Source organism: Rousettus aegyptiacus, unplaced genomic scaffold (assembly GCF_014176215.1).
Source record: "Rousettus aegyptiacus isolate mRouAeg1 unplaced genomic scaffold, mRouAeg1.p scaffold_m13_p_2, whole genome shotgun sequence".
Classification (NCBI taxonomy): Eukaryota; Metazoa; Chordata; class Mammalia; order Chiroptera; family Pteropodidae; genus Rousettus; species Rousettus aegyptiacus.
The window spans coordinates 163,372,479-163,388,309 of record NW_023416295.1 but is presented as its reverse complement, the minus strand read 5'-3'; the positions used below and the strand labels follow the sequence as shown (position 1 = coordinate 163,388,309).

General features: G+C 44.4%; 1 protein-coding gene across 1 annotated transcript in view; it reads right to left on the bottom strand.

Annotated features, from left to right (window-relative positions):
* The window catches only part of STAB2 (stabilin 2), a 129,707-nt gene that overhangs the window by 28,102 nt on the left and 85,774 nt on the right, over positions 1-15,831 (bottom strand). The window contains exons 43-52 of the mRNA XM_036237372.1: positions 14,313-14,386; positions 12,427-12,498; positions 9,432-9,551; positions 8,471-8,518; positions 7,660-7,743; positions 6,423-6,569; positions 5,294-5,434; positions 4,229-4,288; positions 2,775-2,951; positions 1,307-1,396 (exon numbers count right to left, since the gene is read on the bottom strand). Of these exons, the coding sequence (XP_036093265.1) occupies positions 1,307-1,396; positions 2,775-2,951; positions 4,229-4,288; positions 5,294-5,434; positions 6,423-6,569; positions 7,660-7,743; positions 8,471-8,518; positions 9,432-9,551; positions 12,427-12,498; positions 14,313-14,386 (1,013 nt within the window). The remainder of the gene's footprint in view (positions 1-1,306; positions 1,397-2,774; positions 2,952-4,228; positions 4,289-5,293; positions 5,435-6,422; positions 6,570-7,659; positions 7,744-8,470; positions 8,519-9,431; positions 9,552-12,426; positions 12,499-14,312; positions 14,387-15,831) is intronic.

Sequence of the window (15,831 nt, the reverse complement as noted above, 5' to 3'; positions counted from 1 at the left end):
ATGTTTTTAGAAAGTTCTGTGAACAGAAAAAAGATAAGTATCAGCATCTACTGATGGGATGGACGCAGTTTGAAATCAGTAGAAAGAACACTGGGAAACTGGCTAAGTCTCTCCTCTTCTACTCATGCACTGTGACTGTGGGCAAGTCACCGAACTTCTCTGAGGTTTAATTTTCTTCACCGGGTAAAAAGGATTAATGATTTTATTACATAGGGCTGTTATAAAGATCAAATGAAATAATACATTCATTGCAAAGTGCTCTGAAAGCTATATTAGTGCATAGAACAAGCAGTGGGCATTCTTATTGTATTTCTTTGATAGTTGTCTAGTTTGGTCTATGGATACAATACAGTTGATCTCAAAAGTATAAGTAGCTTGGGATAATTTTCCAGAAGTTGAAATATTAAGGTGCTAACATTTCTCATATTGAGTTATAAATTCAATGCAATTTCAATTCAAACACCAAAGGAATTCTGGCGGATCACAAGATGTAAACAGAATGCTGTACGGGACTTCTCAGAAAGTCCCTTGAAGTGAATCAGTTAACCTGGGAGCTGTACCTCTTTGGCCCTTCCTCCTTCCTACTGCCCGGAAAGTGGACATGGTGGCTGGAACTCCAGCAGCCATGTTGGACCTTGAGGTGACTTTGAGGCTGGAAACATGTACTGCAGAGCAGAAAGACAGAGGAGCTTCCCCCATCGACCCATCATACTAACTCTGGATTGGCTACCTTCAGATTTCTTTTACAAGAGAGATGAACCCTTATATATTTAAGCCAATATCATCCTGGGTTTTCCATTATATGCAGGAGATAGGATGTAGCTCCTATTATCCTGTCAGACCCATTCATCATATAGAATTATAGGAAGGTAAAATTGTTCAGGAACTAGCCAGGGAAGAAGGTAGAGCCCGGAGCTGGTTCTCTCAGACCGCTAAGAGAGGGCTGGAGATGAGGCCACGGAGGGGCTGGGAAGGAAGTAAAGGAATGACAGTGTGCTTCCCTGCTTCAGGGAAGTATCTCACACCGAAACAAAACAAAACAAAACACAAAAACCACCAACTAAAAGCTCCCCTCCACAAGTGTAAGGGGTGTGGGCTTCCTGACACTTGTTCCCAGGGCTTGGGCCGGCCAGGATTTATCAGGTTTTTCATATTTACTTATTTCTTCTCAGGGGAAACAGCCCTCAAGGCAGTGAGGGAATAGAGCTTGCTGTTGCAGAAGAAAAATGAACGTTTCCTTGAAGGGGCAGTGGTTGGGGAATGCCGATAATGTGTTCCCAACCCCCACCTGGGTGACGACACTCACAATGTCACTGCCGGCTCCGCACTTCACACTCAGCTCTGAACCTTGCAGGGTTTTCCAGGAAGTAGATCTGGGGAGATCCACCGCCAGAACCTGTAGGAGTGAGGGAGCCACATGAATACCCCAAATTTGGACAGAAGAAGGGCCCCAAGGAGCTTTGCCAGCTATTCAAATTTAGATACAAGTCTTTCCAAGAGTTGTAATAATTCCAGCTTTAATATAATGGTTGATATAATCAAAAGGTATAATAATCACAAGCCCTCTAGGAAGCTGGAAATCCTTTCTGTAGGAAAAATCTCCACCAGCTGGACTGTGTTCAGTCACCCTTCCAACCCCCATCCATGCTTGGGAGTCCATGGAAGATGCTGTCTTGGTCTACAGAGCCAATGACAGGATGAGTGTGTTAGGAAAATGACGTGGGTACTGTTATGGGCTGAATTATATCCCTCCAAAAGTATTATTGGAATCTTGACCCCCACTACTTCAGAATGTGACCGTACTTAGAAATAAGATCATCGCAAATGTAATTGGTTAAGATAAAGTGACAATGGAGTAGAGTGGGCCCGTAATCCAACAGGACTTGTGTCCTTATGAGAAGAGAGAAGAGGATAATGCCGTGTGCAGACACAGAAACACACAGAGAAAAGACAGCTAGGGGACAACAGAGGCAGAGACTGGTGGAGGCATCTACAGGCCAAGGAACAGCAAGGGTTTGCGGCGACCACCAGACCCTGGGAGAGAAGCATGGAACAAGTTTTCCCTCAGAACCTCAAGAAGGAACCACGTGTCGGCACCTTGGTTTCAGACTTTCAGCCTCAGGGAACAAACTTCTGTTGTTTCAAGCTGCCTAGTTTGTGGTAATTTGTTACAGCAGCCCTAGGAAACTAATAATAGGTCCTGTGAATTAACCGAAGTTTGGACATTTGACATTCTGGGATTGGACAGGCTCACTCCTGGAGAGAAATGCGGGTCCTGGCTGGGGACTGAGAGTGACATGGTTTCAGCAAGAGCTGTCACGTTCCTATAAGATCTGGATTCCCTGATCAAACACATTACAGTAGCTCAGCTGAGGAATGAACAACTAGTGACAGCTGAGCGAGTCAGTCCTTTGGCTAGAAATCTTGGACTTGGGAGAGAAAGAGTCCATTTGGAGAAATGTGGGAATTGCGGTCAGCAGCCTTTTTGCCATGTGAATGATGAGAAGAGAAAAAGCTGATCTGCCTGCTGTCCAGGAAAGGAATGCTGCTCTTGGGTACTGGTTAAAGTTGGAAATAAAAGGGGAAAAAAAAAGGTAGGTAGGTTGGAGAAACAGAACCAGGCATGGTATCCTGCAGGGGTCCATTAATGATGGCCAGGCAGAGGAGGACACAGGGGACGCTAAAGCTTCTGTGGAGGCGGAGACACCAGCAGTTCCCAGATTGATCACCCCGGGGCTTCCCTAACTCACTCACATCTGCGTGGAACAGAATACCTTGGCATCCCGGATCACGTGGAACTTCAAATACTCCTTCAACTTGTCTTTGTTGTCTTGGTTCAACAGGAAATCCCGTTGTTCAGCAGGTAGGGCTTGGAGGGCTTGGTCAGTGGGCCAGAAGAGAGTGACGGGAGTGTGGATAGGATCAGAGATGATGCTTAGCAAGCCCGCACCCTAAAACACAGGGAGCTGGTCAGCCATGAGACAGAGGGTCTGTCTGAGGACCAAGGGCAGCCAGCGGGGAGGGTGGAAGGGGAGTGGGGTGGCCCCCTCAATGTCTGTCCCGGAAACTAGAGGCCCAATGCACTCTAGCCATTCACTCCCTAAGTTTTCTAAGAAAACTCAGAAAAGCAAAACAAGAAGTCAAATTCTGGGCTTTTGTTAATAGGAAAATAAACCTTAACAAATATCTTTTTATTTTTGTTGTTGTTGCTGTTTCTGCCAGATATTTTAATTTCTGGAAGTCCCTTTTAGCTTTGTTCCCATATTTCATTTTAAAAAGTAAAACCTATCCAATATCGAGATACTTTTATGCATTTTTATAAGATTTCTAGATCACACAGACTCAAGAAAGAAATTGCCGGATGAATGGGGAGGGATCATTCTGGGCGCCTTCTGTAACTCCAGTGCATCATATACATTTTTTCTTATAATTTTCTAACACTGAGAAGAGGGCTTTATTAGTTCCTTTAATTGAGCCCCAGAGAAGTTTCCTAAATTGCTGTGAAAGGCTGTGATGCCCAGGTGTGGGGGCGACTATAAAGTTTTGGGAGTGGCTAGGTGGGCAAAGATTACTTGTCTGTAACATCCCTGGAGATTCTCACTCTGAGTACCTTGAAATCTCCATTTCTAAAAAGCTCCCCAGAGCGCCCGAGCTTCAGATGATTTTGGAAATCATGGGTCTACACAGAGGTTCGTAAAGCGTGCCATTCAGGGCCCATCTGAGGACTTTTGGGGCGGCAGGAGAAGAACCCTGTCATTCTCCGATTCTGCTCTGCAGTCTTTGTTTTAATAAGAAGTTTCTCTACTCTGCTCATGGAAATGGTGTCTGAAGTCAGAAAGATAAGGTTTTAAATGCAATTTCTACCTGCCTCACAGGTACAGATTCCCTGACTCTCCACCTCAGCTTTTACTGCTAGAATGGAGGTGATAGTTCCAGATGGTAGTTCAGGGACGGGCATGTCCCAATTTCTTTTCCAGCCTCACATACTTCAGGTTCTAACTCTATAGCTGAACAAATCATGCACCATTTTAGGAATGGAGCGGCAGAGAATGACTTTGTTCTCTAGGAAATTAGGACTTCCCCATACAGATCCCACAATGGCTGGCTAGCGCCACAAACAAACCCAAACAACAACAATAAAAAACCAAAAGCAAACAAAAAACCCTCCCCCAACCAAACCTCTTTATGCAGATTATCCCCGGAGATAACTTTTCTCCCAGGTTTTTACCTGTATTAAGTTGTTAAATTTGATGTAGCCATGGTTTATTGCCACTGTCGTAAGGTTTTGCTGCAAAGATAACAAGAATGGGAATGATACCTTTTCTCATATAAATCACAAAGCGCTTTAATGAAAGATCAATCTAATACAGTAAGGAAAAGATGACATGGTAGGTACTGCTGATTGGCTCGCCGGCACCCACTTCAGCTCCATTGTACCCTTGCCTTTCTGTACAGAGGCTGGAAGGCTAAGCACTACATTTTCCCAGACTGCCTTGCAGCTAGAGCCCTATACGGGATGTAAGGTGCACCAAAGAGAAGTGCTTCTGTAAGACTTATTAGTGGAAAGAAGCAACAGGAGGTGGCAGTGGCTGCCGGCAGGGAGATAGATCTTCTGACAAGCGCAACGGTGGAGGCATCTGGTGTCCAGACCCCTGTGTCCTAGGTGGCGAGACCGGAGTCAGGTGGCACTGGCAGAGCTGTTACAGCTGGGACGGCCCTGTGGGGAAGTCAGGTGTCCTGCCTTTGCAGGTGTCCCTGGGCTGCTTTGTGACCAGCTGTGCAGCATTTGAATTAGCCTAATTCCGATGGCTTTCCAAGAGATCTGGGGATGTTAATAACGTAAGAAACTCCTTTTTGTTTAAGTTAGGTATAGTGGATTCTGTTGTCTGCAATAAAGTACCCTGGCCAATACGAATAAATAACAATAAAAATTCAACTTGTCTTTTTCTGCCTATTGAGAAGAAGTTTCACTCCCGGTTTAGTTTTAATAATATCTATCTATCTATCTATCTATCTAATATCCATCTATGTGATTTCTATCTCCCAAATTTATTCAAGATCACCTGCCCTTGTGGGCACTAAAGAAAAACTGATAAAATCTATGTATTTATTTAAAATAAGCTTATTTACTTCTTATTAATAACAACATTTACTAGGCTTTTAGTAGTAGCTTGAGATTGAAGCAGCAAAATTAAAATGTCTTCGAATGATGCCTCAAAATCAGAAGTGAGATAATAAGTTATTGGTATCGTGAGTCACTCTGTGCTGAGAGTATGACAGTGAGTTCACTCACCAGAATCCTTCCGGAGGCATCTTTAGGGGTGATAAGCATGTTTTGAGGTGATAGCACTTTGTCTATGATGTGGATGATTCCATTGGTAGTGATGGTATCACTGGATACGATCTTAGCTTTATTATTTATATACACAGTGTCCTGAAATCAACCAATAAGAAATAAAAAAAAAAGAGTGTGAATAGAAATAGACACAAAATTCCTTCTTTTAGAATATTCACCAATGTATTAAACTGTTATAAAAGTGAATGTTTAAGTAGAGCTGTGTGCGAAGTCCAAAGGTCCAATTTTAGCACATTTAAAAAAAAATTTATTAGTTTCGTGTATACAGTACATTGGTTAGACATTTATATGGTTTACAAAACGATCCCCCTAACTGCTCTTTCTCTCCTCTGGCTCTCCACCTAGCCAATGCATTAATGCTAACTGCATTCCCTATGCTGTGCTCCCCATCCCCATGACCAACTACGAATTTGTACTTCTTTAACCCTTCTTCACCCCTTTTCCCAACATTTTAAACTATGATTATGAAAAGGAAACTGAGACAAGAATGTTAAGTTTCACCTGGAGAAGTTAATAGCAAAACAGCCATTTCGCTATGATTCTTAAATATGAAATGACGAGCAGATTAAAATTGGCTTCTTGTTCGTGTGTGTGCTCTATACCACCAACCCTCCCTTCTTTCCCCACCACACGCTTTTTAATTTTATAGCCACCATTTGTTTCTATGTTGTGGGAGGGAACAGACCAGTCTGGTCAAATGGCTTTGATCAAGAGCTTTCATCTCTTTCCAGTTTCTGACCAGGGCTGCCGGAAGCATTTCCACTTGACCACCTGAAGCTGCCTTCCTCTGAGTCTGAATTCCAGCTCCACTATTTACTTGCTGTGGGACCTTGGACAACTTACTTAATTTCTCTGAGCTCAGTTTTCTAAGTTGTAAACTGGAGAAAATAATAGTATCCGAATTATGAAATTATTCTGAAAATTAAATGAGTTAGTACATATCAAACATTTAGTACCTGTCTTGATGTTATTGTTATTATTATTTTTATTATTACTGGTATTACTCTAAGGAAGAGGAGAAAAAAGAAGGCCCAAGGAAAATGGGCACCTTCCTGGCGTCTTTTACCTGAGAGACGGAGATGACAATTGACTCCCCTTGGAGAGAAGTGGCGTTTGGGGTCGATTTCAGGTTTTCCAGGAGCAGCTGGTGGCAGGCAATCACATGATACCGAAGAACCTGGGGCATTAGGCCCTTTTTGTCCCAGTCTTTAATCTGTAATAGAAGATCGGAGGTTTCCCGCCAGAGTCAGGAGCCTTTTGCTCCCCACTCCCTTTTCCTGTCCTCCACCCCATGTGTTCCCCTTCCCTTCCTTCCCTCCTTCCTCCCCGCCCGGACATCTCTCTCCTCGCCCCGGACCCTCAGACGCTGGAGTCAGAGTTGGCTTGTGGTCGGGGTTACAGGCGAGAGACTGTTCAGGCAAGGGGGAGAAAGTAGCCCTACTTCTTTTCCTGTTTCCACTGTAGAATCTTGGAAGGGAAGGAAACTTGAGGTTCCTTTGATCCAGCATTTCATAATACATGTGGCAAGGACCCCGGGTCCTGTGAGATGCCACTTGAAAAAAAAGTTTTCTTGTGAAAAATGCTGGTAATCCTTGCTTTGCTGGTGTCCAAAGTATATGCCTAGAGAGGCATTGTGTGCAGTGGTTGAAAACACAGGCTTCGGGGTCATGTTTGAGTTCTTCTACCACCATTTGCTAGTCATGTGACCTTGGGACAGTCACTTCTCTCAGTGTCTTCAACTATAAAATGAGGATAATCATAGCACTCAGCTCACAGGATTGTCATGAAGATGAAATGGGCTAATCTAGACCAGGCACTAGAAACAGCGTCTCGCACACTCGATAATGTTTGCTGCATTAATACATATTAATGGGCAATCCGGCATGAAGAGTCTCAATAAATGTCAGGATAGTAGAGGCTCTGATAAGTCCTGTTAGAACCTATTTAAATCCCTTTCATCCAGCATTCCCGATTTTTTTTTGTTTTTTGTTTTGTCTGTTTGTTTTTTTGGCTCTCTGGGAAGTTTGGATCATTTAAGAACTGTGAATCTTTTCCAACCTCCTACTCTATTCAGGAATGTCCTTTAGAGGGTCTCTGGCAGTGGTCACCCCAAATCCACTGGAATGCTTCCCCTGATAGGGCTCCCTGTGCTAAGAAGCAGCCCCTTCCATTGCTGCAGCCGATCCTAAGCCTCCTGCCCAGCAATGTCACCACTGTTGGTTCCAGGATGAGACCCGAAGACTGCGTTCCAGTCCCAGACCTCGTCTGCCTGTCCACGCTTCGTGCCTATGCTTCATGCTTACCCGGGGTTCCTCATCAAAGGCTGTAGATAAAGGTGCAAAAACGGTGAAGGGGCCTGAACCAACCAGGTCCCGTACGGAATGTTCCTGTGGAAAGGAAGGCAGGGGCCACGTGTCACATAAATACAGGCAGGGGCTCAGACAAAGAGAGTGGATTGTGGCAGAGGGGAATGAACGCTGGATGGGGAGAATCTGTTTTACTGAGTCTTAGATGCAAGTCCATTCAGATTCGTCGTCATTGAAATAGTGTTTATTTTGATCTGGTTATAAAAAATCACGCAGGCTTATTATATTAAAGATTCGAAAATGCAGTATAAATAAGAAAATAACTACCCATAATCCTGCCATGGAGAAGTAACCCCTGTTATTTTCGGTTGTCTTCTTGCCAACACTGAGATCCTATGGTTACTTATATTTTCTTCTAGATTTCATTCCTCTAGATTTTTATCCTTTATTCTTCAATATATATAGTGCTTATTCAGATGCGCGATGTGCAGAAAGATCTACCAGATTATTTTCACTCAAAGAGTAAACCAATTGCCCCAGCAATATTTCTTTTCTCTACTGGTATGATGGAAGTTTTTTTCACAAACCACATTCTCATGTATCAAACAGGCCAGTGGGACAGTTTTTCATTCTCTCATGCTGTCCACTTGAGCCCTGAGAAGTTCACAAATGACCAACACAGTACCTATTCCAGAAATCCAGATTCTCAGACTTTCTTCTATCTTCATCTATTTGAGAGGCTACAGGTTTATCCTGTATGTGGCTTGAGACCCAGTTCATATAGTGAGACAGACACACATATTCTTACCAGCAACTGGAAGAAATACTGGGAAGTTTTTGGGTTCTTGGGGAGCTCCTAGAAACAAAGACAGGGCAGGTTCACTTAATATCTGCAAATTGCACAAAGACCAACACAGGGTTAATGCAGGACAACTGCCCTGAGATGGAAAGTGGCCACCTGCATTCAACTGCAAGTCTGCAACAAGGGGCCTTGTCTGGCCCCACCAACAGGCTTACAACTATGTGGACAAGCTGTGAGCTCCAAAACCTTTCTGGGTAAACCATCTGATTTATCAGCTATGTCCAGAAGCATCTGAGCTTTAAGAGTATTTTTGAAAGTTTAAATATGTATATAAAAAAATGAGTTATAGGTTCATGGCAGGTTTAGCTTTTTCTATTAACGAGAACAGCCAGAATGCACTAGTCCCTTTTTAAACCAAATAATGGAACGTTTACTTTATAATAGGTAGAAATCTATATCTATCATACCACCTCGTCCTCTATGCCCAGGTGCGCACACGCGTGCGTGCGCATACATGCACGCACGCGCACACACACACACACACATACACTCCAACAGCAATTAATGTCTGTGTGCTCTGTGCCCATTACACACATTATCTCATTTACGTCTTGTAACAACCTGATGGGATTTGTACCGTTATTATTTTCTTTCACAGGTTAGAAAACTGATGCACAGAGAGGTGATGTAATCTGCTCAAAGTCACATTACTGACCGGCAGAGCTGAATTCAAACCCAAGTGTTTCTGAATCTGGAACCATTGATCTGAATCACTGCCTTCCAGGTCAAGTGTATTTCCATGGTACACAAAATTTCTTTTCATTGCCAATTTATGTTAAGAACGGTCTTTCACGCTGTTCCAGAACTTCCACGTTATAAAACTTTTGCACATTTCTCAGTGACCTGGGTTCTTAGCACGTGAAGGAAGTAGAGTTTACTTTACGGGAACACGCCTGGCTTGTGTTACCTGGTGGATGTTGCCGCGGCAGGTAAACCCATCCCCGATGTAGTTTGGCTTGCAAGTGCAGGTCCTTTCTTCTTGTCCAGTGTGATTGCAGATAGCAAATTCGCTACAGCCACCGTTTTTCTGGAAACATTTCAGGAGTGGAGGATAAAAGTCAGACCAGTTAGTTTGCCAGCTCTGCCAATAGTCACAAAGCAATTCTGTACTGAAATTTTTTTTTGGTCTCGCTCTCTAATCGCTCTCTAACGGACTGCTTTGCATTATTTGCCTTATTCCCGAACTTGGTTTCCAATTCCCTACAGTTGCAGGGGGTTGCCTTATTCACCCAGCCTCACATCCCAAGATGGCAGGTCCTTTGGAGCAGAACTTCAGTTCTGAATAGATGAGCCCAGAATTGCCAAATGGGAAATTTCTCAGCACCTGGGGTTAACAAGAAAGGCCCCAATCTTGTTTGACTCTTCCTAGTTTTAGGCTAAACTCCGACCCCATCGTAGTAACAGTAAGTCATCAGCTGGAAAGCAGTTGGCATAAAATAGATATGAAACATTGTCCTTGTCCTCAAAAGCTTTTTAATAGCGGATGATGGGGCAAAGACCTAAAATATAAATAAAGCAAAGTATGGTTCAAAGCTGACATCCTTCAGAACACCAAAAGGCTCTCTGCAAGCCCAAGCAAGAAGCAGTAGGTCAACAGTCTTACAGGCTGGCTGCAAAATCTTCCTTCCCTCCCAATCGCAGTTCCAGAATTATTTGTGGTTCATGCTACTTCAGTCCGAGAGGGACCTACCATCCTAGATTCCTGCCTCAAGCTGCCACAGCTCAGGGAGCTGTTCAGGGAAGCTGATTCCTGCAAGACCATTAACCAACTCCCTACGGTCCCCGTATCTTCCAGCTACAGACCCTGGCTTTTACTTGTCCCAATAGCCCACATACGCTAAGACCATCAAGATGAATCCCCTCTTGTCCCACTTTTCTGTTGATCTCATTCAACAGCACAGGCCCAAGGTCACCTCCTACCACGCGGACACTCCCCTCCATGGTGCTCTACATATCTGTGACCTGACCTCCCATCCTGCCCTTCCCACCCTCCCAGTGCCTTCTGAAACTCACCGCCCTAAGCAAACTCCCAACGGCCTCCCCCTGTTCCCTGAAAGCTCTCTTCACCTCTTAGGGAAGAGACGTCTGTCTCCTGTAAACACTGCTTTCCCTGTGCCCCTATCTCTCTCTGGAGAAGACATTTCGCACCTTTGCCTCTCTCCACAACTCTCAATCATTGTCCTTCACGCTCAACTGATGAGCTCAACTCATACCTCAATGAGAAAATAGACAGATAAGAGCCTCCTCATCTTCTTGTCCTGAAGTTTATACCTACCTGGGCCTGAGCTCACGGCTCTGTTTTTCTTATTGAACAAGTGAACTGATGACTAACTGACTAATCCTCTACACACGAAGTGTCCATCTCTTCCCTTCTGAATGCAAGCTCTTTAAACAGTTTTGCTCCTTGGTCACTGATGAATTCCCAGTGCCTAAAACAGCACCCGATAGCTAGTGAATGCTCGTCGACCGAGATGTGTGTTGTGCTGTGCGTGGTTTTCGAGCGGATACAAGATGCACATGGTCTCTGTCTTCACAGAACTAATGATTTCTTTAGCATGGCCAGGCATAAACGTTTTCATTAATTCATAGTCAAGGGCCACATGAAGTAGGTGCCCATGAGTGACTCACTAACTGACTTCACTGACCGGCTGAGTAACTAACTGATTGACTAACCAACTAACTAATCAATGAACTAACGAAACTTACAAACTGCCTTCTTGACTGACCAACTAATAGGCTGACTGACCTCCTACCTAACGCTGCCCCTGCTCCTGTGTGAGACTCACCTGTCCACTTGTGGGCTCTGGGTCCCATCCCCGTCACCCACCATACATTTTCCTCCTGTAACAATCCATCTTCTCTCCTTCAGTCTCAATTTCCTTCTCTCTATTGAATCATCCTCATCAGTGTAAAAATATGTCCATCTTGCAAGAAAACAAACTTCCTTTCTTCATGAAAAGAATCCAGTCACGGATGCAGATCAAAGAAAAGTGGCCATGAGTGTCAGGTACAACTAGGTTCACTGTGTTCGTTGCCGAGATAAGGTGGCCATTTTTAGAAAAAATGTAAATAGCCATGGAAGAACTGCCATTAAAATGAAGCTGGCCATAGTACTCATTGTAATAGCCCCACATCCCAGGACCCTGCTTTCTGCAGCTTCTTCCCTGTGATCCCTACACAACCATTTCATGTGGGGACAGTTTTCTCTTGAGGAGCTTGCCAGACCAACACAAGGGGGCAGACAGGAGGGACCGCACTTGGAGAGGAAGGGCTTTAATTATGGGTGACTGCGCTGTTCTCATGCCCACAGCTGGAGGCTCTTAGGTGGGCAGCTATATGAATAAGGGAAGTGAAGTGTTTGGACAGGGCTTCCTCTGGGGTCACCACCTCGTGGGAGGAACCAGCACCAGAAGCGGCCAAGAGTGCGGCCTTCAAGTCAGAGAGATACAGGTTCAAGTTCTGGCTGGGCCATGCGCTTGCTCAGTGATCCTGAGCAAAGCCCTTCCTGCTTCCCCACCTGCAGTGAGTTGAATTGTGGCCCCCCCAAAAGGTATGTCCACGTCCTAAGCCCTGGTACCTGTGAATGTGACCTCATTCAGAAAAAGTCTTTGCAGACGTAATTAAGGATCTCGAGATGAGATCCTCTTAGATGAACAAGATGAGCCTTAAGTCCACCAGGCCCTCGTCAGAAAAGAAGTCACAGACACAGAAGTGAAGGCCACGTAAAGACAGGAGCACAAACCAGACTTTCCACGACATTACGACTGGAACAGGAGGGAGAAATGAGCCTCAAGGCCAAAGCAGCTCTGAGGCAATCACCCCGACACCCTATCTCCTAGAAGTGGGGGAGGCGGCACCCCAGGCCTGACCTCTGAGGGCCTCGGCCCTCGAGCAGGACTCACGGTTAAGCAGGCGTTGATAAGTGAGCAGTCCTTCCCGTCTCCAGTGTATTTCGGCAAACAGTTACAGACAGCCTGCCCATGGGGAGAGGGAAACGGGTCACTCACAGAGAATGGCTGCTGGCTCTCACGCCTGAACTCCATGACAGTAATAGGAACATTAGACGATTCTAGACTGGTAATATCTATTCTATAATGATAATTGCCATCTTACATGTTAGCACGTTTGGCATGCTTCCGTCTAGAGCTGGGATCTCCTACCTATCACATCTTTGCTGCCAAGATAACTCGATGTTTAAAAAACTTTGTCATCTTATTTGGTCCCTTGCCTGGGTGCTCAGGTCTTCTCTCCCCTTGGTTGGTAAAGGTTCGGCTGTGAAGAAGCTGAGTTCCTGCCCACTCCCATTTATACCCAATCCTTGCTCCTCTCCACCTGGCCTCAGCCCCAAGGCACCAGGAGGTGCTTGATGATGGCTTTGGAGTCAAATCAGTTGCACACGTGAAAATCATCAGTTGACCCCACTGTTTGGCCAGGGGAGTCAGGTGTGTGCTTCAAGCTGAGGGAGGGGACATTGACTACCAGGAGCTGGGGACTGTCTAATTCATCCCCATGTCCCATGTACTCTGCTCAGGGGCACCTGGGCATGGGTGTGAGTGGAGCTGAAACCCAGGTGTACTCAAGCCACGTGTCCAGAGGAAGGGGCACCTGCTCCTGGTGTGTCTCCCCAAGGCGTGGCTCCTCTAATCCACGCAAAAGACTCCCACACAGGAGAGGGGGCTCTGGTCTGATGTCTACCTGTTAGAACTTGAACTCATTGGCCAGCACAGCCTGGGCCAATCAGGTTTTCACTACTCCTCCTTCTCAGCCTTTATTATGGGCCCTGACCTGGGCTCAAATCTTTACCATGATGCCCATCAGCTGCCCCTCCTGTGCAAAGGTCCTATCTCAGAGGTCAACCCTGTGTCCCTCTTGTTACCTTCTAGGTTTGAAGGAGGACTTGTAGAGGCCCTGAGCACTAAAAAGCTTACAGGTTTCCCTTACCCCATATGTAGAAACAAGAACTCTACTGGACCCCGAAATGTGCATAAGGTAGACCAACATTGACTGTTCTGGGTTTTCCTGTGACTATATATGTACACACACAATTCTTACAAAATAAATATACATATATTTTTTATTTTTGGGTGCTTTAGGCATTTGCTTGATCTGCCTATTGGGAGACCTGGCACTGAGGTCTCTGAATGGCTCTATGAAGTCCATGGAACAGTCCCTGGAGAACTTTACTTCATCATTCAGTTTCTGATGTATATAATCTCCTGCATGACCATTGTGCTGTTCACAATGTGACAGAGACCGAGGAAGGCACGGCTTGGGTCCCTGAGCCACCAACTTCCCGGCCTATGCCTTTTCACCCCGTGACCTCTCCTGTCCTTTGTGCTGGAGCCCTCACATTTTCCTGCCTCCACAGACCCACTCCCTAGGGAGGCACCGTGAGGTTCACTATGTTCGGGACTATGTGACTGACAGAGGGCCTAATAACTTAATCTTCTGCTGTGGCACATGCATTTCAGAGCCTGAAGCCACAGAAGAATTGTGGGGTTCTGGGGAGCTGAAAGAAAAGGGAACACTGTCGCGGACCTTCTTCGTGTTTCTGGGACCATGCAGTGTTTGCAGATGGCTGCTTCTCCCCACTCCAGGAAAGTCCCTTCTCCTAAGCACCCTTTGTCTCCCCGTCCCATTTCTCTTCATTCTTTCAGATTTTCCCCTAAAGTGTTAATTTTCTGCTGCTGCTCCTGAGAGTTCTGTTCTCAGCCCTCTGCTCTCAAGACCCAGGAGTTTGCTCGCAGGAAATCTTAGGTATTCCCCAACCCGCAGGGGCGGAGCTTACCTGGTTGGGTCCGGTCTGCGTGCACTCTGCATTCCTATCACAGCCACCGTGGTTCTCCAGGCACGGGTTGATCTCTTTAAAACAAAAAGCCAACACCTGCCATGAGAATCAAGCCTCATTTTCAAGTAAAGACATCTCGAGGGAACAACCGGGATGGCCAACTGACTGAGGGGAACAGGTTCCAAAGTGTGATTCAGTTTTCCGAGAACTCTGAGGCAGAAATAACCCAGTACGGAGGCTTCCAGATATGGTTTCTCAAAACTGACTCTCTGAGATGGGCTTGTGCCAGAAGCATAGTCTGTGGGCTTGACTCTGTCCCTCTGTTGAATGAGTATGAGCATTTGTAGCCAAGGACTTGAAATAATAGAACCTTGGAGTCCAATCCAACATGTTATGAATAATGAGATTTAGGAATTAAAAAAAAAATCATTGCAACTATCTCAATTTAATTGGTTCAGGAAGGAATTATCAATGGATGCTAAATTTAGGAGGACATGTTGATGAAGATATTTGCTTGGTGTTCAAGTGTCTCTACATTGATTGCTTATTAGTAGCAAAGAGGAAAAAAGTGACTGTACCAGTGGAAAAATCTTGGAATGCAAAGTCTGAATATAATCATGAAAAAACATCAGATTAACCCCCAAATGAAGGACATGCTAGCAAAAAAAAAAGTTGAGGTGGTAGATGCTATTATTCTACAATGTCAATGTCATAAAAGACAAAGCAAGGCCAAGGAACATCCCAGGTCAAAGGATACAAAAGAGACGTGATCACTAAATGTGATACCCAACCCTAGATTGGGATCCTGAACTAGAGGAAAAAATGTCAAAAAAGGACATAATTGGGTCAGCTGATAAAATTAGAATATAAATGGTAATTAGGCAGAAGTATTACATCGATAATAAATTTACTGGTTGATAACTGCTGTAGTTATGTAAGAGTCTATCCTTTGCTCACACTTGTGCAAATATTTAAGGATAAAGGCACTATCATGTAATATAGAGCTTACTCTCAAATGGTTTAGAAAAAAATGTATGTATATATATATATATAAAATACACAGATATAAAGAGAGAAAAAAATAAAGCAAATGGTGCGAAATGTTAACAGTAACTGAACCTAGGTAAAGAGCAAATGGGTCTTTTTCTGTACTATTTCCGTGTGAATTTTCTTTACAACTAAAAAGTTAAAGTCTAGACAACTTGCAGTGGCATACTTTTATAGAAGAACAGTATGTAGCCATTAAGATAATGATTTGGAAGTATACTTATTTTCAGGGAGAGTTGTTATATCATATTGCTAAGCAGTAAACATATATCATGAGATACAATTTTTGTTTTTTAAAAAAATTACATCTATACATAGCAAAATAGGGTAATACAACAGAGGTAAAAGTGGTTATTTCCAGAATCCTTTTCCCCAGCCTATATGCATCCCCTAATTTTTCTATATTGAGAATATGCTACCTGTATAAAAAAGGAACTAATTAATGTTTTAAAATCCAGTCACCACCATAATG